Source organism: Poecile atricapillus, chromosome 5, assembly GCF_030490865.1.
Source record: "Poecile atricapillus isolate bPoeAtr1 chromosome 5, bPoeAtr1.hap1, whole genome shotgun sequence".
NCBI lineage: Eukaryota > Metazoa > Chordata > Aves > Passeriformes > Paridae > Poecile > Poecile atricapillus.
The window spans coordinates 19,704,788-19,732,387 of NC_081253.1; the positions used below are offsets into that span (position 1 = coordinate 19,704,788).

At 36.7% G+C, this 27,600-nt stretch overlaps 1 protein-coding gene across 4 annotated transcripts in view; it reads left to right on the forward strand.

Annotated features, from left to right (window-relative positions):
• Window positions 1–27,600, forward strand: part of MYO3B (myosin IIIB) — a 197,414-nt gene that overhangs the window by 13,599 nt on the left and 156,215 nt on the right. For all 4 annotated transcript variants that reach the window (XM_058840479.1, XM_058840480.1, XM_058840481.1 and 1 more), the window contains 5 exons: window positions 11,837–12,020; window positions 13,696–13,830; window positions 17,115–17,219; window positions 17,483–17,582; window positions 21,136–21,212. In XM_058840479.1, the coding sequence (XP_058696462.1) occupies window positions 11,837–12,020; window positions 13,696–13,830; window positions 17,115–17,219; window positions 17,483–17,582; window positions 21,136–21,212 (601 nt within the window). The remainder of the gene's footprint in view (window positions 1–11,836; window positions 12,021–13,695; window positions 13,831–17,114; window positions 17,220–17,482; window positions 17,583–21,135; window positions 21,213–27,600) is intronic.

Consider the following 27,600-nt stretch of genomic DNA (forward strand, 5'->3'; position numbering starts at 1 on the left):
TAATTTCTGAAATCCTTGTAGATTTAAGGTCCTTGAAAGAGTTATTGTTCAGAGAACAAGTCCAGCAGAACGTAGCTTTCCCTAACCTGTCTCTGTCACATGGGTTGGGTTTCCCCCCCTAAAGCTGAGATATGAATTTGCAGTTTCAAAGTCATTATTCATTTGTGGCTGACCTTTCTCAGTAGTGATGAGAGGAAAGCCGCATGCATAGTCTGTAATGTTATTTCCTAATGTTTGCAGTCATACCTTTGCTGTCAAACTCATGAGGGTTGTGTTTCCCTTGTTTCTGGACTGAATTAGGCAAGAGATCTGTAGTTTTACCTTGGAAATGCTTTGTTACAGCATCCTTCGAAAATAGGATTGCATGCTAAACACTAACTTCAGCAACATTCATTATTATCAAATGCAGCCTCTGTTAACTCATTTAACTGTGAGACACAGCTTGATCCCATATATGTGTCTGCTTAAAGGATGGTTGTGAACTTACAATATGACAAATGTATAAAAAGTAAATGTTACCATTAAGAGAGGCTTTTTTACTGAGGTTTGGCCATTTTCCAGCTAATGTTATGCTTCACAATGAACTAATAGGTTGTGAGAAGTTGAGCCAAGTGTGAAAATCAAGTGTGTTATGTGGTAGGTGAGACTTTTCACATGAGACCTAAAGCAGTCAGCTTCTCCAGAAGATGGAAAGCATTTATTTGATGAACAAATAGATAGCAAACCTCAGTAAACTGCATTGTCTTACTATAAATGCAGTAAATAAACTCATTTTCTAGCTGTTTATGTTGATCTGGTTTCGGTATGGGGTGGTATCAGTACAGCCTACTAACTTGAAGAAATTTCTGCCTTGCAATCCATAGGTGGTACTGAACTACTTTCAGGCAGTCAGCAACTCAGAGTATTTCTTAGATGCTGTAAAGATAGTGGAGTTGCAAAGGTCAATGCACAAACCAATAACTCATTGTCTAAGAAGAGATATTTCCATTGCTGAAGAGGAATCTGGTATGCTAGTGAGAGCCCCAGGGATTGCAAGGGAGTATGATTAGAGGATGTTACCACACATTTTACAAATTGGGAGAACAGATATGGAGAAAAGTGAGACTTTTTTTCTGGAATACACACAGAAATAGTCCATCTTGATACCTTAGCCCATTGCTGTACCATGCTTTCAGGAGCAGGTTTTGTCTACGTTCTGTTGCTTCCACACAGTGGTTGTCTTCACTAATGTAAAAGTTGAGCAGACTGTTAGGTCCCCATGCCTCTGATATAACATCCCATTTTAGAATTACTTCAGTTTTCATTAGTGAGTTAACTGGACATAGAAATATTTATGACTATCTCAAATGTCTATTACTACAGGAAATAAATAATTCATTATAGAGAATTACCTTTGTACAGTGATACCACGAGGATATAAATCTGATACGGCAATTTCCAAAAACGCAGCACAATATATTGTTTTTGCTGGAACACCCTCAAGTGAATGTCTTGTTGATGCAACCATTGTTTTTCTAAGCTGGGTAACAAACCTTCCATTATGTGAAGAGTAGTGATGGGAGAAAGTCCATTTACAGAAATGTGAGTATGGTTAAAGTTTACTGACAGCTGGAACAATTCAAGGAATCTATATACAATATGTAATTTCTGGTTGACATTGGGAAGGGTTTTGTGTAAATCTGTCAGACTAAAAGCATCATTTTGATTTTGTTGGCATGGTTTTATTTGCCTTATTTGTTATGCTTCTGCTTCTGTAGATTGGTTGAAATAAACTTTGCACCTGGCAAATGCTAGGGGAAAAAAAAGAATAAAAGGAAAACAAAGAGAAAAAATTAAATTTTGGTGACTGAGTGGCATTAAATAAAGGATTGAATACTTTGTGTGACAAATCAATTATTAAACTTTAAAGTGGGAGGCTGGACTTCAGTTGGTCACATAGCATGCTTGAACCTAGCAAGGCAGGCCAGGAAGATTAAAGGAAGGAGATTCTTATCAGCCATTTTGAAGGAAAATCACAAAAAATGCTCTCTTTTCACAAAAAGCCAGCATGCTGCAGAGATCAGGAGGAAGGACTTAGAAAAGAAGAGTAAATGTGTTTCAGGGTAAATGACACAAGCTTGAAATAAGAGACTGGGGACTCCTGGTTGTAGTGAGAAGCTGAAAGAGTTTGAGATGTCAGGAAGCTGAGACTGAAGTCAAAACAAGATGTCTTTTGGTTTTACTGTTTATTCAATTCCTTGCAATAGCTGACGTAAAGGGGTTTTCAGAAACCCTGTTAAGTCTGTGCATATATTTATTTCACCTCACACATATCTTTAAATATCTTTAAAAAACGGTATTTACAAATACTCTTGCTGTGGAGCTAAGAGAGGGTTTCAAGGCATGGGAGAACAAGCTGCCAGCATGCCTCTGTGGCTGAGATAGTCTACTAAGTCACATGTCTGACAAGAGAGACCAAAATGTATATGCTTTGAGCTTCAAGGGACACTTAGAGCAAACCATAGTACTGCCTCTGCACTGTTACCTGGCAACAGCTGATGAGGCTTCTGAGAGGGCTGTTGCAGTGGGACATTGCTGTAATGTGTAGAGAGTTGTAGCTCGGTATGTCTGTGCAGGACACACCTTTCAATACAAGTATTACTGTTGAAATGTACTAGTTTGTCCAATTTGTAAATAGAACCTAAAGCGTATATAAAATATGATTTCTGCAGTACAGGAGGTGAGTTCTAGTCAAGAGTATCTCTTAAGTTCTCCGAACTCCTCGGATTTTATTTGAAATGTTGTCTTTATTTGTAATGCTGTCTTGTAAAAGGAGCATCCTTATTACACATCACTCACACCATATAAAGATATCCTTCTTAACTGGATCATGTCAGTTTCTGTTTTGTTTATCATGCTTTTATAGTGCTTCAGAATTTGTTCTTTTAGCCAGTACTCTCTGCTTGAACAGTAAGTTAGGAGCCGGGGATATTTGCAAAGGGTATCCTTCCTAAAGGGGAAAGGACCCACTGTCGTATGAAGTGATAGAAAATGGCTGAAGGTGAAGCATTGTTAAAAATGGAATACAGTAGATCCTGTTTCATATTGCCTGTACAATCTAATCTACTTTTAGTCTACCTTAACCGATAGTTCGATGCTGCTTGTGGTGACATACAACTATTTTATCTATTCTCTTTTTCTGTTTTTCAAAATGGTACCACAAAATGCTTTTTTCTTTTGAGTTTTGAAACCCCACAGTATTGGACACAGAGCTGTTACATAAACTGAACAGTATGTATAAAAGAAAACTAAATTGGTGCTAATGACCCAGTATGTGATACAGCATTCTTATCTGTCATATTTTCTCTATGTGAATTAAGTTCAGGCATTCTCTTTAGTTTCTTCCAGACCATCTGCAGCAGCCCAAGAGTTAATCTGAGAGAAAGGCCAGTTTGGTATTTTATTCTGTGTTTAAATTCTGTTCTGAAAGTTCATGGGCAATTTCGTTGTTGTTATTAGATTGTTTCTCCTCAAGATCACAACTCTTGGAGGCGTTAATCTCCTTCAAATACCCATAATCAGTAGGAGTTGAAATTGATTAGTGCTTCTCTGTGTGAAATAGCTGACAGGAGCAAGCTCTGAGAATTTTTGCTCTAGTCAGTATTGGCATCTATTGTTTCTCCTGGAGTGCTTGTATCTTTTCACTTAATGGGACAGCTGAGTATTTGGGTGATGTGTTTTTGTATTAGTTGACATCAGGCGTAAATGTCAATTGTGTAGACTTGTATGATAAAGATAAATCAGATCTTTCTTATTGATGACCATATATCAGAATGTGTAGTAAAGTGGACCAAGGTCTAAATTACTCTTCATATTTATAAGGCCAGACATTTTACTGGTTTCATATCTGAGAGAATTGGAATACTGCAGCAATATTGTTTGCTGTTCCCAATGTGGAAATGCATAAGCCAGGAAGATAAGAAAAGGTTCACCAGTAGTTTGTTAGGACTCTATTCTTCTTGCTTTATGTTAATATTAACAAATGGTAAGGTCTCTTTTGAGTTCAGATCAGGAAAAAAAAAAAGTTGTTTTTGTCACTTCCTGTAGATTAAGGCATTATTTAATAACATACACAGGTATAACAGCTCTGAGATGCTTCTGTGTTTATCACCACCTGTTGTTTTTTATCTGTACCTCCAAAACCCTAATTGTTTTTCAAGTTCACTGTGAGCAGCAGTGGATACTGGCATAGTCCAGCCAGTCACAGGTGCTTTAGACAGTCACAGAATCACAGAATATGCTGAGTTGGAAAGGACCCACAAGGATTGTTGAGTCCAGTTCCTGGCCCTCCAGAGCACTATCCCCAAGAGTCACACCATGTGCCTGGGAGCATTGTCCAAATGCTTCTTGAACTCTGTCAAGCTTAATGCTGTGACCACTTCCATGGGGAGTCTGATCACCCTTTAGGTGAAGGACCTTTTCTTGATGTCCAGCCTAAATGTCCCCTGGCACAACTTTAAGTCATTCCCTTGGGTCTTGTCACTGATCACCAGAGAGAAGAGATTAGTGCTGTCCCTCCTCTTCCCTTCACAAGGAAGTTGTTAGCGGTCTCCCCTCAGTCTCCTGTTCTCCAGACTGAGCAGGCCAAGAGACCTCAGCTGCTCATCATATAGCTTCCCTTCAAGGCCTTCATCATCTTTGTTTGCTTCTTTGGACACTTCTCTATAGTTTTAATGCCTTATACAGTGGTGGCCAAAACTGCATATAATGTTCAAGGTGAGGCTGCCCCAGAGCAGAGCAGAGCAAGCCAATCTCTCCCTTGTCCAGCTGTGATGCTGTGCCTGCTGCCCCCCAGGACACAGCTGGCCCTCCTGGCTGCCAGGGCTGCTGGCTCACATTCAACTCACCAGTGACCAGGACCCCCAGGTCCCTCTCTGTGGCTCTGCTCTCCAGCACCTCATTCCCCAGTCTGTCCGTACATCCAGGTTTGCCCAATCCCAGGTGCAGAACCTGGCACTTTCCCTTGCTGAACTGTCTATGGTTGGTGTTGCCCAGCCCTCTAATTTGCTGAGGTCTTTCTGCAAGGCCTCCCTGCCTTTGAGGGAGTCAGCAGCTCTTTGCAGTTTTGCATCATCTGTGAACTTGCTTAGTATCCGAGTCCTGCCTCTTTTCTGGGAAGACATCAAGCCAATTGCTTGGTGGTTTTGCCTTGGTCTTTGTTACAGAATTAAACTTATTGGCTATAGGCCCAGAAAGCATAACCCAAATTATACATTTATAATTTATTAAACTTAATTCTTCAGAGGTTCTTTTGATAACTGCTCATTGAAGATAGCTGCTGAAGTAAGTTTAAAATAATGGATTCTCTCTCATATGCCTATTATTATTTTTGAAGCCCGTTAGAGGAGAGAAATTATGCAAATTGGTGTCATGCTAGGCTACTGCACACATGCTGGTAATGCATAACAACTAGCTCACTGAGGAAAATGCTTCATCTTAAGCAAGAAGTCATTGTTAGTGCTAAGAGAGATTCTTCATATCATGATTAATAGTTTATTATTTTTCTTATGAATAAAAGAGAGTATCTCTTATTAAAAATCTGCATTAGAATAAAACAGCTGTAAAATAAATACTGGAGGATTATGGTGACGGAATTATGATGGATTGCATTATACAATTAAGGTATATTGTGAAACAATAAGAAGATCCCTTCAAAATAATAAGTTAGTTATTGCTCACTCTCTGTGAATGATGAAGTGGCTTTAATTCTTCAGCTCCTGCTTGTAAAAGACTTGATAAATAGATCAAGCTCAGTATCAATTAGTGTCACAACGATCTTTAGCATTAATGAAGCGAAGCTGCTAGGATTGAACCAATTTATTTGTAGCTCCATGACCGCATCCTAAGATAACAGACACGACACACACTACTGTTGTCTAATGCTGGGCATGAGAAAGAGTACATGGAACACACAGTTCTGTGCAGGATTGGCTGAAACAAGCTCTCCCTGTGAGGCAGCTATCTTGGTGCTAAAGAATTCTGATACGCTTAGCAGGACAGAAATCCAATATAAGATAAGCTGGTTTCAGAAAATAGGTCACTAATGTAAGGTTGCAGTTATTTTATTCCAAAGTTTATCCTACATCTGTCTTAGATTTCTTCTTCCTCGTCCATACACAAAGCTTATCAAACTTTCTGATTAAGACTGCAGTGAAGAGCCTGGTTTTGGTCTGTGGGTCATCATTCTGTTGCAGCCCTTCATCCTTTCTTTTTAGCACTAACAAATGTATTTTGTTTGCCCTGTTACGTTGCTACCAAAGGGAGCAGAGAAAACGTCAGGTATTGATTTTTCACACATGGGGAGTGCACCTGGTAGTCACCTGTTTTACCACCTGTAGTTTGTAACTGAATGGGCTCATGGGATTATAAGATTTATTTTAGAGCTGAGTTCACAGCTTGAGGTGGAACTGATGTGTTAGCTTTTTCACTGCTTTAGTGTATTTTGCTTGTTGAAATTCTGTTTCAGTAGCTAATATTTCTGTAATAGGAATGTCACTGATGAGAACTGATTGTTTGAGTTCTTCTTAACAGGCTTTCAGATATTTGGATCTGGTCTTGGAAAATAATTTCTGCTTAATAATATTTAATTAATTTAATAATCATGCTAACTGACTAGGTACAAAATTGTGCAGCATTTGGTCCGTGGACTTGAAGACATGTAATTGATTAATTAGCAGTCAAATACATGAAATGTATGTAACTCTTTGCAAATGATCCAGGACATTATTTTCAGAGGTACTCAAAATTTCAATAGAAGTTTTTTTTTATTTCTGTTTTTGTAGCAAGATACTCTTTACCTCACAGGATGACTCTCAAAAATACTTGGCTTACCATGTGCAGAAAATGATGTTTTGCAATAATTTGATTCTCAGCAAAGCATTCGGTCTTTCATCACTGAATATAATTTTCTGTGTTAGTCCCAGTTACTTTCTTAAATGCATCATGCCTACCAGAAAACCTTGGAAGTGTAATTTTCTGTTAATAATACATTTTTATAGTTCTGTGACAACAAAAGAAAAATATATTTTTTGCATACTGGCAAGAAGTGCACATTTGCTACACTAGTCATCTCTGTTAATTATGCAGTCTGCATATGCTTTGACCGTTTTTTTGCTTAGCTTTCAATGTCAGCAGTGATGTTAGGATATTTATGTTGAACCTGAGTAAAACAGTCTTGAGGTTTTTTGAGAAATCCCTTCTCACGGAAGATTGTATCCAGACTTTACCAAGAAGTAGAAATCCTCCAAATAAAAAAGTTCTTACAGTTTTCATAAAAGACTTAGGCTAGAGGAATTGGTCACCTCTGAGGAGTGGTATAGGTTGAATTTTGTTCTTGATAGATTCTGATTTGGTTGTTTTACCTATGTGCTAACAGTGGCAGCTACAGCAGATACTTTCTTTTGGAGATACCAGAGAAGAAAAACAATTAAAGTTATTATGATAGTATCTTGGGTAAAAGATGCAGATTGATCAAATTGATTAGTTTACCTCATGAAACAAGTTGCTTTTTAGCTTTCTTAGTTTTGTGAATTACTTTTTAAAAATCTTTTCATTCTAGTTAGATTTCAGCTGTTACGCATATTCAGTTAAAGAAATTCAACTATGAAGACCAGAATAAAGCATATTGTATTTATAAAATCCTTTGGAAATGAGTGGGATTGGATAATTCTAATAGAGATTTGATTGTTAATATAATATCATTGACATGAGTTAGATAGAAGAATCAAAGCACCAAGAAACTTTCTGAAATATTACAGAATATTTACAGGAAAAAAAGATGGAATGACTAGACTTTACCCTCACCTTTAAGACCTTCCTACTCTAGAAAATCCCAGTGGTTGCTTGTTCTGTTATTGATTCTGCAGTAGATTGAGGGAGTGTTTAATTTATCTTAAAGTGTATGACCCCATTCTGTTCATGTTAAGCAGATCTCTTTAAGACCATTACTACACTGCTGGCACATATAATTCATTTAGAAAATGGCTTGAGGTGGAGGAAACTGGTATAGCTGTTGCATTCACATGGAGATGACTTGGAGCCATGGGTCTGTGTTAAGAGGGAAGCAACTTCAGAATTAATTTCTGGGAAGCAGAAGAAATCTGACTTTTATGGGAGGTGCAGCTGTGAAGCATCCAAGATGCAATGTTACCTGTACCCCATGAACGATGGAAGTTTATCAAGAGTGTTGTGGCATTTGGGAGTCACAGAATGAGGTGCTAAAGAGTTCTGGAGTAAAATAACTTTGTGACTCAGCAGTGAAGTCGGGAGTGCCTCCTAATCTGACACAGCCAGGCTGAAAAACTGAAAATGCACACCCAATTAGAAGATTGCAGGGGATCTGGTCAGGACCAAGCTGTACTTTAACTTTGCCTTCATACATCCTGGATCTATCTATTTATGAAACTGGCTGGTCAGGATGATATATTCACCCCTGCCCCAAGTAGTTTGATTTATATGGACAATACAAAAATGATCAAACATTATTGGACAAAGGTTAATGTTGTTCTCATAAATATAAGGGTCTAATAACAGTTTACTGACAAACATCTGTAACGCAATACATGATTATGCAATGAATCTAAATTAAAAAATGTACTGGATTGTCTGGACTAGGCACATACATCTTTCCTACCATACATTTTCCAGGATATTAATGGAGAGTTTTCTGGTTTTGATTCAAATATTTGATCCAAGAATTTGAGTTAAGGTTATGTTAAAAGTACCTTCAGTTTAGAACTGACTTAGGAGTAGTGGTGTAAAATTTTTACCATTTGAGTAGAGTGTTCCTTGTTCTCTCTCTTTCTAGAAAACTGGGTAACATTTAGATTTCTCTGCCATGCTGGTCAGTAGCTGGTTTTTGGTCAGGTTATTAGGGTTAATACTAGGAATGTGATCATGATTCGTACTGCGATGAACTGGAAGCATAGACAAGACAAGGGAGCAAATAATCACAGTTACCATCAGAGATGGCATCCAGACACAATCCATTGCCACTGGTTATCACTCAGCTCTGACCCTGGGGCTAATACTACAAGTCTAAAAGCCTAGAGTGTCTAGTCCATCCATACAAAGGAACAAAAAGAAAAGAAAATAATGAAGATGCTCCTGAATTTAAAGGACTTTATGTAGACAAAGAGAGTGTATGTAAGCACAAATAATAAAAACATTAAGAAGTTTAAGTTAGAACATGTGGAAAGGGAGAACATGATTCCCTCTTCTGTTCTGTTTCCAATTTTGAACACCCAGGGTTGATTTCATGGCTGGTATATTCAAGCAAGACTTGTTCTGTGAACAGAATTTAGCTGGAGTGTTCTCGGGGATCTACTTTTCATCTATAAATAACAACAGTTCTATTCTGGTTGTCCTGTTTTGTCCCTTATGTTTGCCTAGTGAAAATACGTGATCAGCTGAAGTATGGTTCTTTCTTTGTATGTAAGTTTTGTAGCATCAATAATAGCTTTTGAACATGCTTTTATCCTTCTCCTTCATCTTCTTCCATCACTAGCTTTTATCCCTAAAAAAACTACCCACAGCACATTCTGTAGTCTCTCTTTCTGAGTCCAACTGAGAAGTTATAGGATGGTGTCTTGATGGATTTTGTTTGGTATGCTTCATTTCAAGATATTGACATTCTCTTTGTTTTAACCTAGCCAGTGAGAAATAGCAGGAGGAGAGTAGCAGAGGATGCTGTTCTGACTATTGATTTTCTTGTGCCTTTTGTTGGTTGATTAATTTCTCTAACAATTGCTTCTGAGCTAGCCATCTGTGTGTGACCACTACTAGCCAGTATAGGGCTTAGATTTTTTTCTTTTTAAAGGAAAAAGGTATTTATCTGCAACAGTTGCTTAGAGGGACATATCATAATATTATGTTGGTACAAAGAATGCTGTGCATTTCTGGCAAATCTGCATGATAGGGTAGTTGTTCTAGTGACAGAGAACTAAATATCAGTCTGGCTTTGTTTTCCTTGTATCAAAGCTATTTCCAGTCTATTCTCCTCTGTTTCTTTGAACATGAATGTCTTTAGTGTTTCACGTAAAGTATTAAAACCATGTGCTCAGTACATTGTGTTGGGGTTGTTTTGTGAGGTGGAACTCTTCACGTATTTGTATTCTCCACCACACCCACCCTGCAAGCAAACCTTGTTCTTGAGGTTGGCTTATCAGGACCTCCATATCTGTAGCTGCTGCTTCAGTTCGTGTAGTACAGTCTGCTCACTGATTGCACAGAAATCACCTCTGTAATCACCTCACCTGCTTCTCTGTTGATGTACTAAGTTTATGTGTTCAGAATACTCTTCTTTATTTGCAGCATGCTGCACTGGATCAAATATTGAGGAACTGTCCTAATCACTTACATTATTAGAGCAAATAAATTATATTGAATCTAGCTTCTTTTTTTTTTTTTAACTCCCCATTTTTCCCCTTCTTTTTTTTTTCCCCTTCTTTTTGATGAAGAAACCAAAGCAATTTCATACATTATTTGGCACCAGCTTTAGTGCAAGTACAGGTTTACCAAGGAGGGAAATAGAGGTTTTCTCTGGTTGTCACTGATGCTAGAAATGGCGAAGAGGTAAGACAGCCACTTTTAAAAATTATTTCTGGCAGATCTGCAGATATCAGGTGTGTTTAGAAAGAAATGGCTCAAACCTTAAAGTTTAAGTGTATGTTTGAGGTGCTTGTTGATCCATCTCCAAAAATTGGGAACTTTTGCAGTCAGTGATGGTATTGTCTTCAGCTGTCTTTGTGACAATTACACTCTAATGATTGGACACACTTGGACTTCACGTCTCCTGGTTAAGCGTACAGATAATCCCCCTCCAAATGGGCAAAAATTTTCTTTCTCAGAGAAGCCATCAACCAGTGAGCTTCCCTAATAATGATTAATCTAAGAAAGTTAAGCTAATACCATCTTAAATTTCATCTTTCCTTTCTATAATTCTAGTTCAGGGAAAGTATGTATCTTGTCACTACTTTACATGAAATTCTAGAAACGTCATTTTCCTAATCACCAGAACCTACCATGTATGTAATTCCAGGGTGGGAAGGAGCCCTTTACACAGGCTGCAGTTGTCCATTTGCTGCAGGATCCACTCAGGAGTGTCTGGGGAAACAAGTTCCCTGCCCTGTAGATCTTCTGGAGGTATTCAGACAGTGTAACAAACCATAACACACTCTGACTGGCATACAGAGAGAGAGACAAGTGCAATTGTTGACAAGCATCTCAGCAATGACAGATCATCCCAGTGATGTACCTGTTGCCCATTTTCAAGCTGGCTTGTATTTTTTGATACCAGCCAGCCCAGTATTATTTTTTGTTAGCTGTATGTAGTCTTGTTGTATTTATCAGACATAATGAGGCTATACCTACTGAATGTCTGTCTGGCAATCTCCAGAGAGCATTACACAAATTTATGGAAAAGCCCTGACATAGCTTTTTAAAACCAGAAATAGGATCTCATTTCATGAGCTCTGTTAATTCAGTTGTGTGAAATGTCCATTAAAAGAGTATGCATAGAGGAAGAGGTAGATTTTGTCAGTACTTGTTCAGTTAAAATGTGTTTAGAATGGTATGCATATGGGGCTATATTTGAAGCAAATAATACACAAAAGTAAGGACAGAGAAGTGGTCTCCAGTGTTTTCTTTCCATTGAGTGATCTTACATTTCTGTCTGTTACTCATTTGTGAATTTCTTCTTAAATTAGGACAATATTTGATTTCTTTATCATAAGATGCCTTCTCTAGTACTGAGTTACTTAGGGCTTCCCACTGTATGTATGTCTGCTTTATTTTCCAGGAAGCCATTGTATGGATTGTTTCAATATAATGCCAGTATGATTGGACTAGAATCATTAGCCGATCCCTCAGATACCTGGGAAATTATAGAGACTATTGGGAAAGGCACTTATGGTAAAGTCTATAAGGTTGCTAATAAGAAAGATGGAAGCTTGGCAGCAGTAAAGATTCTGGATCCTGTCAATGTAAGTAAAAAATGTTAAATTTTAACTTCAATGTGAATTTAAAAGAATTCTTAGAGTTGAAATATAAATCAAATGTGTAAGATATTGAGAACATTCAGAAGGGAACAGTTTTACAGAATCCACTTACAGAAGGAGTTTAGTACCAGCAACTGAACAATGTCTTAGAATTTCATCATCTTATTTGACAACAGTGTTTGCCTAGTTTCTATTTTAGGTCTTTGTAATTTCTTCTGCAACAAATTTAGTTATCTTTGCTTGGAACATGCAAATTATGAGAAGGCATTCCTCATAGGGCCCAATATGGCAGGGAAAATACAAGATGGTGTTAACCTTAATGTTCTTGTTTTGTTCTGTGTATTCTCTGAAAGAGTTACTTCTCCTATCACAAAAACACTGTGAACTTAAAGATATTTTAGAGTTTCCTTTTATAATCACATAGCAGTGGGAGGAAAAAATTAAGAAAAAATGAGAAGAGCACATCCCAGATCATCAGAGCTAGTTCTCTGCCAGCTCTAGTTTTAGTAGGTATTAAATCCCTAACATCACATAAGCTAATGGTGAAGGCTAGTGATGAGAACCAAGGCCATACTTTGCAAATCAAAATTTAACTGCCAGCTGTTAAGATTGGACCAAGCTGGAGTTGGATCTTGACAGCTGGGCTAAAATATATACCTAAAAATTGTTATGATTCTATCATCAACCAGTACTAAAATTCATCACGCTTTTGTTTGTATAGAAGAAAGGTGCAGAGTCAGCTGCCATGCAAAACGTTATGGAGGAGCTATTTAGGGGCAGTTTTCTTTTCAATTTGGCAGGTCTATTGTAGTTACACAGTGGCTGGAGTTCTGAGCTTTGTGGTTTTCAGAACCCTAACCCTAGGCGTAACCCTAGCCCTAGGCATAACCCTAACCCTAGCTGGAGCAGCAGGTGGTATTGGGACCTCTCTTTTATCCGTCTGTGGAAGGCACAGGTTTCAGTTTTCTAATTGTCAGTTTTGTGTGGGAGTGAGGATAGTTTCATTGCTTAAGCACTCTTCTGAGTTTTTTCCTGTATGCTCTTACAAGCACTTTTTTGTAAATGTCAGCGAATTCTTTCATTAACAAGTACATAGTAATCTGTTCTTATGTATTGTGTCGATGTTTTTTCTCTCTTTGTTTTTTTCTGTTGTATGTTTTTTATCATAAGAATGTATTTGGTTTTATTGGTGGCCCCTTTGAGGCTTAGTGAGATTGTTCTGTTTATTCCTATTGATGACCATAGAAAAAGGAATAAGTCAAAGGTTTGTGCATTTACATTTAGCTCATATGTTAAAAACATGCATGATTTTAAGAGGTTAAAAGTCATACATGTGTGAATTTCTTACTTGGACAACTGTGGAGAGTTAAGTATGATTTTTAATTTTCTTGTGAAGTGTATTATGTACTGAAAGAATTCTTGAATAGCAACTGCTCGATTTACACAGGCTTCACTTTTTTGTGTGCAAGAAGAGCACAAGTGGCACAATTCTATATGCATTAAATGTCCAGTATAGTGTACTTTTTATGTTCATTAAAGTAAAACTATTTAGAAGTACAAACTAAGATAAAATTAGTTCTTTCTATCCACAAGAGTTCATTCTTGCTTTATTTGGAGTCACTGTCATTATATGTTCTGTATATTTGTGTTTTTTGTTTAGGATGTAGATGAAGAAATTGAAGCTGAATATAATATTTTGCAGTTTCTTCCCAATCATCCTAATGTTGTTAGATTTTATGGGATGTTTTACAAAGCAGATCAATATGTGGGAGGACAGCTCTGGCTAGTACTTGAGGTAAAAACATTTTGACAATATTACATCCTGCCTTACTAAATGTGGTTGGAATTTTGTCTGTTATTGCTATAAGAGTCATGGGATTTCATGATTTTCTGACAGATGATGTGTCATAGCCTACTATTGACAATCACATCCAAACTTCCAAATTTGTTTAATAGGGAATGGTTCTTGCATATAATTTCTGTTTGAATTGCTACATTCTGCCTCCAAAATAAGCAGGTTTTCAGGGTTTTTTTTGGTTTGGTTTGGTTTGGTTTTTTTGTTGGTTGTTTTTTGTTGGTTTTTTTTTGTTAGAGGAAACATTAGATAAGACATTTATCTAAGCTTTTGGGGAACTCAGGCATTTGAGGGGAATGCAAAAGATGATGAAGTAGTGATGGAGGGTAGTTAACAAGCTGCCTACTGCAAAAGTGAACAGTGAAAGTGTAATGGGAAAATCTGTTTTATGGTAATTTTAAACTGGGGGCTGGCTGGTTGTTGTTGGAAACCTAGCAACAGAAATGCCTTCTATTAACTCTTCTTGTTCAGTGGCAATCAGTACTCTTACAATGGCAAATGTATTTTGGTCGTCTTGTTTCCAGTTAAGTAACTGCCAAAGTGGTTGTAAAATGAGGATTTCTTTCCAGGCATAATGGATGCAGAACTCTGCACAGGCAGTTACTGCTCTGATGAGCAGTAACAAACTAGTGAAGCACTTCTTTCTTTCATAACTTGACTGGAAAAAAGTAGGATTCACTTATTAATTATTGATTGTTTTAAAAATTCCACTCCCCATTCTTGAATGATGACTGCCATCAGAATAGGGAATCTTTATTTCCACTACAAGCTGTGGAGTCCCAACAGATCTAATTTCTATGTACTGGAGCAATATGTAGCTCAAATTAAAACTTCTGATTGTGTTTCCTCTTAAATCTCAAACTACTGAAAAATTACCTTAGTATTTTTAATTTGGTGTTGGTTTCTTTGTATGCATGCTGGCTTTGTGTTGAGTTTGGGCTTGATTTCCTCTGTGTTTTCTTTTTTAATAGAAGAGTCTTGTCTCTAAAGATCCATTAAGTGCCAAATGACAGAATTTTATAGAGCAAAATCATCATATACTCTGAAATAAAACCACATGTAGAATTTGAGCAAGTTATATGTGTGTGTAGACTCTATCAATTAAGTATGTGCATTTTAGATAGCTTTTGGTGCACATAATCCAAAGTTTGGAAGAAATTTGACATTATAAAAAATGTATTTTCCTTATATGGAAAAATTTAACTGACAACCCAAACTATTCCTTGCCTTGGAATTTACAGCAGATTTATGCATGCATAGTGTGATATTATAATTTAACAGCGCATTTTCATTAGAAGGGAGTATACAAAGTATTCAGGCTTTGATTCCTGAGTCTTTGATGAAATACATTCATTTTATGTATGACTTCCAAAACTTCCAATAAAAAGGGGAGTTTCTTTTCCTTTAAGCAGAGTTTTGCCATTTTTACTCACTACAAGCAGGACATTACTTTGATAAGGGCTTGTGATAAGGAAGGGTGGCAAAAGTGGACACCTTTAGTAATTTTATGATAATGCAAGTCTGGGACAACTGTAAAGCAAACTTCTCTACTTTTTCATCTCAGTGTGCATCTCTCCACCTTTTAAAGAATTACCATTAAGCATAAAGTGGTAACAAAGTTTTCATATTCATTTTGTTCAAGGTCTTTGCTGAGTTTCAAAAATATCACAGACAGCTGCAGTAGTGTTTGTGGGATATATTTTTGAGTCAGGCATTCATTTACCATATCCTACCAAACAGCTGTCAGTCTGTTATTTTTCATTTGCAACCAGCTTGGGGTTTTTTTAAATTAGGGCATATTTTTATTTATTTTTTTGAGGGCTAGAGATAAATTTAGTATAGTCTTTCTAAACAGAGCATTTCATACAGTGAAAGCAATACAAAGAAAACTTTAGCTTAATGACTTGTCAGCAAATGGTTAGCTATGGGAAGAAAAACATGCAGTTTCATGTAAATACATTTGGTCATTGATCTTGACCTGAATGGTCCCACAAATTTATGAAAGGTAAGAAAAATGTTCGGTACTAACAAATTAAAAATGAAAGTCAAATTCCTACAGAATTTATCAATGTATCAAGTGATGAAAGGTCTTCAAGGTCCTTTCCATGAACTCAGTCTTCTAGTCTAGTGAAATTTTTTTGATGCAAGGGGAGATTAGCAATAATTATTAGCATATAACAGAAATTACTGGTTGAACTGATACACAGTTTTTCATAAAAACTGTTTGAAAGATGCAAATCGTGATAATTTGTATAACTTCATACTAGTCTCCTGATTTATACTGTGGTATTTTAAACTGATAACATTAAATGAACCTGTGTTGAAATGCATGTGATTCTGTGGCAGAAATGTTGGGTGCTGGCCACAAAAACCAGCATAGAGGAGAAAATTCAGTGTGAGAAAGGCAGTCAATTCTCCCATCTTTTTTTCTTTTTTGGTCATACAATTGTGAATATGAAGGTAATAAGAGGAAAGAGAGAGGAGAAAGAATGGATATTAATACCTGCTTAAAATGGTATTAATGATTACTTAATGATTAATGATATTAAGATTACTTAAAAAGTAATCTTAAGGTGCGGATGAGAACATTGATTTACAAAGATGCTAATTTTACCTTTTCTCCTCTTCTTTTGATATTTAGCAGCCCATTAGTAGAAAATGCTTGCAAGATGCTGCTTCTCTGGATTAGAATGTTTCTCGACTGTTGACAGCACATGGCATCAAATCTGAGTATAGAGATATAGCTTCTGTCTATTTAATATTGCCTGCCATCAGGAACATTGATGGATTGAAAGTTGAAAATGACTAATTTATTTCTTCCCAGTTATCAAGACCATCAATCTTTTCTGTCTGACCTTTGCACAAGAGGATTTTTTCAAAAGGCAATGCATGTATTGTTGTGAAAATACTCAAATAATGTAAATTTGATTTATGAATCCTCTTTTAACACTTAAATACACTCCTATTCATATTATTCTCATATTTTTTATCTTTTTTGTTCCATTTTATAAATTACACTTTATAATTTTCAATTTTCTTTTCCCTCCCCTCACTCAGGCTGCTGTGATTTGTATTAACATCACAAATAGAATGAGTTCTGTTGTTCCCAGACTTGTGTTCTAGCACAGTTTTGCATAGTAGGTGTTTATAGCCTAAACAAGTATATTGAGTAACTGAGGACTTGTCTTTCTTTTTTTCCCTCCTCCCAACTGCGCCCTTTCCAGCTGTGCAATGGAGGTTCTGTCACAGAGCTTGTCAAGGGCCTGCTGAAGTGCGGCCGAAGGTTGGATGAAGCTATAATCTCATACATCTTATATGGTGCTCTCTTGGTAAGGATGTTCCTTGGGCTTGTAATGACAGCAGAGGGTGCAGCTCACGTATCACATACTTATATTTTCCATTTATAAAGTATGGTAATGTGAGCAATATTACATGGGCTGTTACAACAGCAGGGGTTGTATAAAGGCATGTAATCCAGTGGACAGCTGTTTATTTAGAGTATGCACAGATTTTCTTCATTACCTTCCCTAATAGCAGGGTAATTGTTTTTAGATAAGGGAATAAACTTATTTTTGTTATTGCTGGTATATAGGGCCTTCAGCATTTACACAATAACCGGATCATTCATCGTGATGTGAAAGGGAACAACATTCTTCTGACAACAGAAGGTGGAGTCAAGCTCGTTGACTTTGGTAATGACCACTTACCCTTTGTTTTCTTGATACATGCAGTTTAGCTAAAGGCATCTGCTTACTTTCCCCTGGGAAGGCAGAATGTCACAGCAAGGCTTTTTCAGAAGCATACTCAGAATTATTTTAAGAAGGAAAATGCAATAGAAACCTGATTACAGCAAGAATAAAAATTCTAACTAAGAATCAGTAGAGTTTTAATTGTTAAAAGCTTAAACATAATTTACTAATTTTTAAAAGTTCTGAAGCTAGCATTTTATTTACAAAGCTCTTTTGCATTTCAGAAGAAATGTCAATTTCAGGGCAGTTGTCCTTCTAATTTAAATTTAGATATTCTGCCTTTTGCATATGAAAAGGAAACATTATTTCTGAAATGGCTTTTGATAGCCTTAAGCATATTTTTTCCCATCTGAGCAGAAGGTAAAATAGTCCCTTGGGTCCAAAACTCAACATCCATTTAATTTGTGATTATTGCTTTTTAAGTTTGAGCATTGCTAGTCTAGATGCGTCATAAGAAACAAGGAGAAAGATAGGGAGGGTGATAGAAAGGGAGTTGGCAATAGATTTAAAGTCCAATTTTTATTCCTTTGAACACACACTTAGAAAAAATAAAATAAATGCTTTAGTCCCTCAGATATGTATGCAAGGGAGTGGACAACTTTATTAAAGGTAACAGAAGCAGATAATTAGTAATATGATTTATTAATGAAACCATATAATGCATAAGGTCATCACCATTGAAAATAGTGTGTGAATAATATGTTTGTTTAGCAATGCACCAAGGTAAATAAAAATGTTCATGAAGTGAGAGTAGGGTAGAATGATATGTCAAAAAAAAATCTGCAAATAATGTTTTTAAAAAATTGTAAAATATTAAATTTATGCAGAGGAAATAAAATTGTATACTGGTGATGACACAGTACTATAAATTTAACACACATATTTGTATATTTAAGATGCTAAAGGAAGCTGGCACATACGAGATTCCTTAGTATCTTCTAGGGACAGAAATTCATTATTTTGAATAGTAAAGGCAGCAATTAAAATAGTGCTAGGGGAAACATAAGACCTGAAGCAAAACATGGAGTGAGTCCCTGATGTAATAGAAGAGTGGAAGATCCCTTCTCATTCTGGGGAATTTTGGCAGCCTAATCTGGTTTGACTACATTGTTGGAAAAGTTTGCTTTTCTCCACAGAGCAAAATATTTTTATCAGATGTATTAAAGGCCTTAAGATAGACCTGTGTACTGCCACCCCAAATGGCAAGGAAACTGAGACTCCCAATCTTTCTGGTGTCCCATGGGTCTCTCTGATTCCATGTTTAGGTTTCAGGGGTTTTCTCCTACTTTCTAAGTTAGTCCAGTAGCATTAGAAAATCACAACAGATATGACAGGCTCAGAAAAAAATGAGACTTAAATCTCGAGTATTCTTTACTGTTTAACAGTTAGGAAATGCCAAGAAATGCCCATATATCTATGGGCTTTCTGACTAAAGAAATGTCAGGCACCAAGCTTTTATTAAGTTGCTATTTTTCCTGTCTTGTCCAATGCTATAGCCACAGAACGGTCTCTGAGAATGATTTAGGACTGAGTCACGGGTCATGTTGCATGTAGAACTGGTTTGTCTCATTTTTTGCAGAAAGTAAAAGATAAATAGTGAAATTGCAAGGAATTCAGGAAGAGAAGGGTCTTGCAGTTGAGACAGTTGAATGACATCAAATTGGAGATTATTCTTGCTTCTGCTTGTGTTTCTCTGTGATGCTGGAGGGTCACTTACATCAATCTCAGTTCCTCATTTTCCCAATAGGCAGTTTGAAACATCTTGTCCTGCTTTGCAGAAGAGCTGTGTTCTTGAACTGCAGCTGAGATCTATTATAGCTCTACTTTAGCCTTGTGGAGTGCCTGAAAACTGAAAGATCTCAGATTAAGTACCCAAACACAGTGGATGCTTTGGATATTTTTAGGTTAATCCCTGGAACTAATAATCCTCTGCCATTTTGTGGGAATGTTAAGTAGATTTGTTGCTTGGTGAGTGGGGAAGAAAATATGTCAAAAGAAAAGGAAAACAATAATTTCAAATTTAGTATAGGATTGGATATATGAAATAGGAAACAAGAAATCAAATCAGTGGGGTTAAAAAACAATCAAATTATGACCTATTCCGTGAATGTTATCCATTCAGTCCAGAAAAATGAGACAGAATCTTGATCTAAAAAGAGCTGCTTCGTATTCGAGGCTGTACATACAGATATTAAGCCACAGAGAGGGTTACACAGATATCTTTAATTGAGGCTTTTCTTTCCTTTACTGCATGACTTTACAGCTTTTTTTTTTTTTCAGTGTGACACACATTTCTTCCCTCAACTGCTGTCGACAGCATAATATATTTAAGTAAATGATGGTCACAGTAAATTGACTCAAAATGTCTACAGTTTATAATTCTTTTTTGTTCATGCTCTCCCTCTCTCAGCTCTTTGGTATTGCACACTGTTTTGGAATATCCCTAGATAGCAGCTATGAATTAAGCTGGCTGAAGAGAGATCACAATGAAATGAACAGAGGCTTGTTGTATATCCTGGCCATTAACTGTTTCCCAGTGGTACTCAGGAACTCACGGAAGACTTGCAATTACACTGAAAAATTAAAAACAAATATAAAATTAAATGTTGGAATCAGAAAACAATTTAATTTATGAATCTCATGTTTTTATTTATTGGCAGCAGTCAATATGTCTTATATGTGTTTCTGCTCGTTTTTGTCTCTGGGTAATGCCAAAAGAGCAAACCACTGTGGCTTTTGTTTTTAAAAAATATTAAAGCAAAATTTATTTCTAATTCAATATTGGCTTTGTGTCACCTCATTGGAATGCTACTGAACTGAATTCATTCAATTATATGTTGACCAGAGCACAGAAGATTTGCTGTCAAAGTTCATTCTGATTTGTTAACATCGTTTGATTGCACTCTAGTTCATTCTTTTGGTTTTTTCAGTTGTGCTGCAGTAGTTCATGCCCAGTCAGCAAAGCTCTGAAGCTAATGTTTTGTTTTAAGTATGTGCTTAATTCCCTAAGTACAAGCTGCAGTGTGAGTTTGAGCTTCTGAGCTTTTCTCATTAGGGAAAGATTTAAGCAAGTGCATAAGTGTTTTATTGAACAGGAGCCCCTGCAAGTAGGTTAGTGAACAAATTTTTGGTCTGTGGTATTTGGGCAGTACATTTCTGAAACACGAGTTTTGAAGTCAAGTTGTAATTTTAATAGTTCCCATTTTTACTTATTAAAACAGCAGAAAGAAATCTGAGATATTTATGTGACAATTGAATTTTTGAGTTTGAATAAAAGTGCTTCAAACTGAGAATCATTCAGAGAAAAAAAATCTCTCAGAAACGCTGAAGAAAACAGTGAGCTGGAATTGATCAAACAAATAATTTGCACCTACTTTGGCCAGGCATTCTGCAGCTTGTGCTCACAGGTTTGGATTTTGTTTCCAGATACTTGGAACAAACTTACCGAAATGACAATGAGTTTGAAGCCAAGTTTCTTTGATCTGTTTTGTTGCAGGTGTTTCAGCCCAGCTCACCAGCACACGACTGCGCAGAAACACCTCAGTGGGAACACCCTTTTGGATGGCACCTGAGGTAGGCAAAGGCGCCTGACTGGCTTGTCTCCATTCTTTGCAATGCACACATTGTTGCCACTTCCCCATAGTAAAAGGGGATCTTTTCTTCCTTCCCTTATGGCTGTGTTTCTGCCTTACATCTTGTCCTCTGTTCATTAAAAATAATATACTTTTAGAGTATACAAAATGGATTTCTAATAATCATTATTTTAGTTTCTGTAGTGTTTCCAGAAAAGTGCAGCAAACCTACAAATAACTGGGAGTCCTAAGAATGTTATGACTTTCCAGTTAAATACTGTATGTTTTGGGGTGCTCGTCCATGATGTAAATATGGACTGGAGGCAGAAGGAGGAATTCCTTCTTTCTAGTCTTGCTATAGTCTTGCACACTGCAAAACCCTGACTGATCTATGTGTTCTTTAACCTTAATTGTTGGCTGGGGACCTTTAAACTTAGTCACATGGGCCAGCATTGATTAAAAAATGGAGGAAAATAGTGCACAGGTATCTTAGCCCATATTAAGTATCTTACTTACATAATTATACATACTAGTACCCAGACATAACCCTCTGCCTTCTATTTCATGAAGCTCTAAAAAGTTTTAACATAGTTGAACAAAATTTTGTACTTTACCAAACTTGGGGGTGAAAGATATCAATCTTTTCCCACCCTGCTTTAAGGAACACAAAATACTTCTGAAAGATATGGATTATGAAATTTAAAAACAAGAATTGAAACAGGAGTGGTCTGTCTATTTGTAAGTTGTTAAGCCTTTGCAACAGTATAAGCCTCTTTTCTGTTAAAGGCCACATGAAGTTTAGGGAATTTGGGATGGAATTTATCTATTACAAATGCACACAGGTCTATTTCTGTACGTTGAAGAGTTAAAAGTATCATGCAAACATTTGTTTTAAAACCTTTCATACTTTTTATGCCTCTATTTTTGTTGCTAAGGAAGGCTGATTATAGCTGAGCAGAGAAAAGACACTGCCGTAAGGGGTCTAAAATTGATCTTGCACAGTCTCACAAAGAATGGTTGATATTTCACCATCTCCATAACAACCAGTTTACGTCACAAAGGAGACACAAGGTACCTTAGAAACCACTGTGCAAGCATTATTTATGGAATCACCTTGGTTGAAGACATTTCTAAAATGAGATGTCTATAAAATAATTCTATAGATAATAATGGACATATTATGAAAGATTTTATTGAACATGGATTATTAAAGGTTATTTTTATGATACTGTTTTGCTTGAGTAATTGCCATCAAGGGCAGTAATCATACCAAATTTATTTTCCCTGCTATGTTGAAGGTATTTATTCTCGTGGCAGAAAGCCAATGAGATAAGCAGGTATTTTAGATCATATTTTGATCTGAAAAATTTTGACCTGAAAATACAGCACACATGTAACCAAAGTATGTTATGTACATGGCATATCAAAGAGGAACAGGTGTAGCTTTGAATACTTCCTCTTTTGAAAAGATCTGTTGGAAGAACCAAGTCAGTACCATAACCATAGTAACCCATATCACATTTAAATGACTGTGTGAGACATGCCAGGCTTCCTTGCCAATCTGCAAAACAGCTGTAAGGTGCTTAGATATCCATTATGCTGTTGTTGAAATGGCGTTTAAATGACAGGTTGCATAACATGCTTGCTCAAGTCACTGCAGTTGCTCATATAAATGACAGGTTTCAAGTGATGTGAAAGATGCAATTTACTTCATTTCTGAGGAGATATTTCTGGTATTTTTAAAATATGCACCAAATTTTTTATGTGAAAGATGGGAGTTTAGAACTGCAAAAAAAATAAAAGGTGTGCTTAGGTAACAGTTTATTAGGAAGAGTATTTTCTAGATGAGGTTGTGGTGAGATCAGTAAACACTAAAAAGGCACTTAACTCACTTTTTTGCACTCACTTGCAAAAAAATCTTCCTGCCTAAAGGTTTTTGACATAGGATAATTTATATCAAGCCCCAAAATATCATAAAGTAAGTGCAGAGGAATGAAATGTTGCTTATCAGAGAAATAGAAAGCATGAAGGCTTTTTTTTAAATGGACTTTAACTGTCTACATATGAAACATAGGTACCTCGGTCAATTCATAAGATAATCATGGGATCTCATCTGGCAGTGAGAAAGATGGATTTATTCTGAAGGGAGAGTGAAGAGGGGAGATGAAAAAGCTTGAAGGGAGACACTACAGTAGTGTTTTATAATAAAGCTGACAGGAAATATTTTCCAGTGTAAACCCCAGGAACATAAAACCCAGAGAAGAATGATGCAGGATGTTCCAAGCTGACAGATAGGAATAACTAGATATAAACAGGAGACAAATACACTGGAAAGTGGAATTGCTAGATCAGCCTGGGTCACAAACAGTCTGTAAAATGAAGAAAACCATATTTTAAGATTAAGTTTGCAAAACGTATCAAAGGGATTATATGGCACAGTACTTGAAATAGCAAAGGTTCAGAGGAAAATAGTGGTGACTGAGGGTGGTGTAAGGAAGGTGTTCAACTCAATGTTCTTACTGGCAGCACTCAAAGTAGCAGCTTAACTGCTTAATTTTTGGGTGACTCAAGCATCCTAGCTCTTTTTTTCTCATGATTCTGAGGCTTGTTTAGCAGTATCAGGACACAAAAAGATCTGTCCTTGCACATTTGTTTTGAGCAGAGCTTGTGAGTCACAAAAATTTTGCTGAAAAATGAAAATACTGGTAAAAATTAGGCTGTGAGGAAGCAACAGAGAAATGTGACAAGGATAAGTTAGTTTGAGAGCAGCTTTAAAGCTTTTCACTGAAAATGAATAATTGTTGTTTAACCTAATTAATATTGTTTCATACTTAAAAACATAGACTCTCAGAAACTGAAACACTGAATACAAGCATACCAATAAAAGATAAATAAGACAGGATAGTGTTAGTATGTTTAAAGTTGCCTATTACCAAACACTTAAAGCACTTACCTAAAATCTGCTTCTATTGTACTGAAATAAATTGTGTTATGTGCTAGCAGGATGAATCAGATTTGAAGCTTTTGTACTGAACTGCCTTTATATTCGTGATTCTAACCATTAACATGTCTGGTTTTCAACTTCCAGTGCACAACTAAGCAAAACCCAGTTCAAATAGAATTGGAGATTTCTTTTTCCACACATATGGTTAGATTATCATGATCCAGCTGAAAACTTGACTCTTGAAACAAGCTCAGTTAGAATACCACAAGATAACAGAGTCAAATGGGTGGAAAAGACCTCTGAGATCATTGAGTCCAACCTATGACCAATTATTATGTCACCTAGACCATTGCCCTAAGTGCCATATCTAGTCTTTCCTTAAGAACCTGAGGGATTGTGCCTCCACCACCTCTCTGGGCAGTTCATGCCAATGTTTAATCACCCTTGCTGTGAAGAAATTCTTAATGTCCAGCCTAAACCATCCCTGACACAGCTTAAGACCATGTTCTCTTGTCCTGGTTCAGATTACCTTGAAAAAGAGGCTGCCCCCCACCTGGCTACACCCTCCGTCCAGCAGATTGTAGAGAGTGATGGGGTCCCCTGAGCCTCCTCTTCTCCAGGCTAAACTCCCCCAGCTGCCTCAGCTGCTCCTCACAGGACCTGTGCTCCACACCCTTCACCAGCTTCATTGCCCTTCTCTGGACACACTCCAGCATCTCAATGTCCTTTCTGAACTGAGGGGCCCAAAACTGGACACATCACCCGAGGTGTGACCTCACCAGTGCTGAGTACAGGGGACAGTCATTGTCCTGGCCCTGTTGGCCACACTATTCCTGATACAGGCTGGGATGCCACTGGCCTTCTTGGCCATTTGGGCACGCTGGCTCGTGTTCAGCTGCTGCCAACCAGCATCCCCAGGTCTTTTCCCACTGGGCCACTTTCCAGCCACTCTGCCCCCATCCTATAGTGCTGCATGCTCAATCCCCTCATTCAGACCATCAGTAAAGATATTAAACAGGACTAGGCCCTACACTGATCCCTGGGGGACAGCTCTAGAGACCAGACACAATGGATGCAACAGCACAGTTCACCACCACTCTCTGGGCCTGCCATCCAGGCAGTTCTTAACCCAGTGCAGAGCGCACCTGTCTAAGCCATGTGCTCCCAGCTTTTCCAGCAGTATGCTGTAGGAGATTGGACATCAAGTCCAGGTAAACAACATCCACAGCCTTTCCCTCATCCACTAGGCAGATGACCTGGCCAAAAAAGGAGGTCAGGTATAGCAGGCAGGACCTGCCCTGTCTGCTGGCTGGGTCTGATCCCTTCATTGTCCTATGTATTCCATATGATCACACTCAAGATTATGTGCTCCTTGTGTATATATGTACATATACAAATGTACATATTTGGTCCAAATTTAATTTCAAGAATGGAAATAGGAAAAGATAGTTGAAGTCAGAAAGAACTGGAGAGATGCTGAAGTTAATTTAAAACTGCAGGGAATATGCTGGGAATATGCTGTTATATTTTACTGACAACTGCTAAAAAATTGACACTGGTAAATGTATACTTATATTTTAAAAGGAACATAATTAAAGCATGGTTGATGCTTTGAAGGATTACGTGTTGATATATGACATATCAGACACATCCATGGGAAAGGTTGTGATATTGTGGTAAAGATACATGAATTCTGTAATAATGAGTTAATGACAGGTAAAATATTTGGTCTGTTTTCCTATTTTCAGAGATGTTTTTGATGTCACAATATTATTTAAAGCTGTCTCAGCTCTGTGTTTTGAATATTTGTTACCATGCTGGCAGGAGGAAGTAATGATTAGTAAGATTGCCTCAGACACACGTTTCCTTGTCTTCTGCTGAATCAAGGCATTCTCCTGGGATAAAATTAAGTACATCTGAGGATCGGAATAATTTTCCAAATTGTTAGAACACTAGGTGAATAGCTTAAATTGTCTTTCTTCTTCCAATGTTCCTTTGCATTCTTTTTAAACTTTAAATCTGATCATGTGTGTGTGAAATAAGTCTAATCCTGAAACAATGAATAATATTTGCATTGTTTCAGTATGAAGTTGTGTGTCTGTACAATCTAATGAAAAATTAACAAAACTAGCTGGTGAAAAAGCACCTCAATAAGTAACTTGCATTAATGTAATTTAAAAATATACAAAGAGAAAAATACAATTTTACAGAACCTCACAGCAACTTTTCTGCTGAAGTTGACATTTATTTCACAAATTCTAAAACCTATAAAGGTCTTAGAATTTGTGAAAAAATTCATTGAATTGTAAATATATTTAATGTGTAGTTAAATACTGAATTGGGAAAACAGCATAAAAAGAATTATCCCATCACTAACCTAGTCTTATTGAATAGGTTTAGGTTGGAACGGACCTTAAGATCATCTATTTCCAAGTCCCCTGCACTAGGGTTTGACACCTTCCACTTGACCAGGTTGCTCAGAGCCCTTTCCAACCTGACCTTAGACACTTCCAGGGATGACCATCCACAGTGTCTGTGGGCAACCTGTTCAAGTGCCTCACCACCCTCACAGTAAATAGTTTTTTTCCTAATATCTAATATAAACCTACTCTCTCTGTTTGAATCCATTCCCACTTATTCCGTCACATGGTCTTGTAAAAAGTCCCTTTCCATCTTTCATGTTTTTAATTAACTCTAAACAAGTATAGTGATACATTCCCATGAAGCAATTTAGTTTAGTCTCATCTTGTCATATTTCAGTCTATCCTATTTGTCAGCTCTTTGCTTACAGCAAGAGATTCAAGGTCAATTAGCTAAAATTAGCTTTTTGCATATGCACAATTTCACTGTACATTTAATTGCCACCTAAGCAAGGAATTTTGTACATGCTGATTTATAATGAACTGTAGGAATCTGCCATTTAGTATAAATAGGATATAGATTTCAAGAATATATACACTCTTTTCTGCCTGAAAGCCATTTGAAAATAGTTGTAGAGTGGAAAAGTATGCTTTTTTGCAATAAATAATATTATACCTTCTCTAATAAGGAAAGTTTTGAAAATATTTTAACATCTTGTGTGAAAGTATAATAACAATTCCTGTGTAATTAATGATAAGAGAGAAATATTAAATTATCTCTTACTACAGTTTTTCAATTTTATAGTCTTTTTACTTTGTAAATTACAGTACATGAGATAAGATTGAAAGCACGATTTACAAAAAATCCCCAAACAATTGTCCTTAGAATAAAACTTTACAGATGGAAATAGAAAAATCTGCTGCTGCTTTTATAGAACTTATGTGTATGTGGCATCATGATTAATCAACAGTGAAATATTTGAAAATTCTACTCATTTATGAGCTAAAAATAATAAATGCAATAAATAAATGTTAAAGGTAAGAAGCATTAAATAATTTGTCATATAGGTAATATTATATTAAAC